This window comes from Haplochromis burtoni, unplaced genomic scaffold, assembly GCF_018398535.1.
Source record: "Haplochromis burtoni strain Fernald_Lab_line unplaced genomic scaffold, NCSU_Asbu1 Contig_1724, whole genome shotgun sequence".
Lineage (NCBI taxonomy): Eukaryota > Metazoa > Chordata > Actinopteri > Cichliformes > Cichlidae > Haplochromis > Haplochromis burtoni.
The window spans coordinates 1-1,816 of NW_024584085.1; the positions used below are offsets into that span (position 1 = coordinate 1).

Sequence of the window (1,816 nt, forward strand, 5' to 3'; positions counted from 1 at the left end):
TGGAATGCATTGTCTCATGATTACCAGTCAACAACACAGTTCCACACACCAACACAAATCCCACTGGGTCAGCATGCACTCAGCTTCATCATCACTGTGGGATCTCGGCTAGCTTTGCAAAACATGTGCTAGCAGTATAAAGTTGTTTCTGCCATTTTACTGTTACACACTTGTCCTTTTGGGCCATAAAAATAAAGGAAATGTCTCCTGTAGACGGCGGACGCACCACCATTTTCCTCACAAGAGGACAAAAATCATGTTTGTTTGATCTTTTTTCCTTTCTATCGGCCCACGATGCAAATTACTGTGGAACGATTGCAAATGAAAGTAAACATAATAACTGGATTTTATACAGTAATATGTGAATGTGTGTGTGTGTATGAACATAATTAAATTCAGAACACATTCTAATTTTCTCAAACTGCTGCTGTGCATGACAACGTGGCCACTGAAAGACTGGAGCTGTGTGTCTCATGTGTGCTGTAGACACCGCCATGAGCCAGATAAGAAGACTAAAGGATGCTCCATATGTCACGGTGCAAAGAAACGCAGCATGATAGGCAATCGAAATTTAGCCGAGCGCTGTCCCATCTCACACCTCCAATCATAGCTAATCAATGATGACAGCTGCATGTGCAAACCCTGTGGGTTGCCACAGTAACAGACAAGTGGGTTGATAACAGAATATTGAGCAAATGTCTTTAGTTTATTCCACCCTCCTTACCTTCTCCCACAAGACAAATCGATCTGTGTTATGAAAAGTTACGAGGCACAACTCTAGCATCTGCAGCATGTCTCACATCCTTGTGAAAGTTTAAGAGCTTCACAGAACTCTAAAAATAAAATAAAACAGCTCCTAAATAAGCACTTACGATGATGATGATGATGATGATCTTGAGGGTTTCTGATGGTTTCTTTACATATAAAGATATGCTACCTATGCCTGTGTATGTGCATGCGCATCCATGTGTAACTGGCAAAAGTGTCAGTCTGACATCCTGCTTTTCCAAACAGAAAAGTTAATAGACATAATAGCAGTTCTTGCAATTCAGAATGGAGGTATTAACACTGGTAACCTGAGTCCTTTGTTACCGTAGTGTTGTCAGTTCTCCTTAGACTGTATCATAAGCCTTGGGAATAAACCTGTAAGCCCCCTACCTCATCTGTCCCAAGATGCACCATCTAACATGAGGCTTATCAGTCTGAATATCCATTAGAGTCAGCACTGACACTAGTGTTGATTGAGGCAAAAAACTTAAGCTCCAGACCACTAGGTTCACTGTCTGGATGCAAAACTTGTGATAATACAGTTACTGGCTGTCCGATGTTTCCCTTTAAAGTTCTTGGGAATCGAGCTGTTAATAGACACCCACTCCCTCCCCCTTTCCCAGAACATTAGAAATGTTATTCAGTCCCTATGTACCCCTCAGACTCTGAAGATGTGACCAGAGGGTTCCAGACATGAGGTAGTACTAGTAGTATTCCTCATAGTTCTTGGGATTGAGGCAGTAGAGGATTCCCCCACCGAAGGAAAAGATGGTGCCTCCCCAGGCCAGGCCGTAGCCCCAGTTAAATTCATGGTAGATCCTCAAGTTGATACTCTCGATGAACTTGACAGGGTAGAGGACCAAACTGCAGGCCTGTAGTACAACTGGATGTGATATACAGATTTTAGCAAAATTCTACGCATGCATGTAAAGCTGAAAATAAACTGGAATTAACAAAAAGGTTTATGTCTCAAACTGCACAAATTGACAATTAAACGGATAAAAGTTATATTTAAAATCCCACAAAGAAATTGTTCAAGTGGATATAG

At 41.5% G+C, this 1,816-nt stretch overlaps 1 protein-coding gene across 1 annotated transcript in view; it reads right to left on the reverse strand.

The window, feature by feature from the left end:
* Positions 1 to 13: 13 nt before the first annotated feature.
* The window catches only part of LOC102299492 (transmembrane protein 47), a 4,376-nt gene continuing 2,573 nt past the window's right edge, over positions 14 to 1,816 (reverse strand). Inside the window, exon 2 of the mRNA XM_005952767.3 lies at positions 14 to 1,651. Coding sequence (XP_005952829.2) covers positions 1,473 to 1,651 — 179 coding nt within the window. The 3' untranslated portion in view covers positions 14 to 1,472. The remainder of the gene's footprint in view (positions 1,652 to 1,816) is intronic.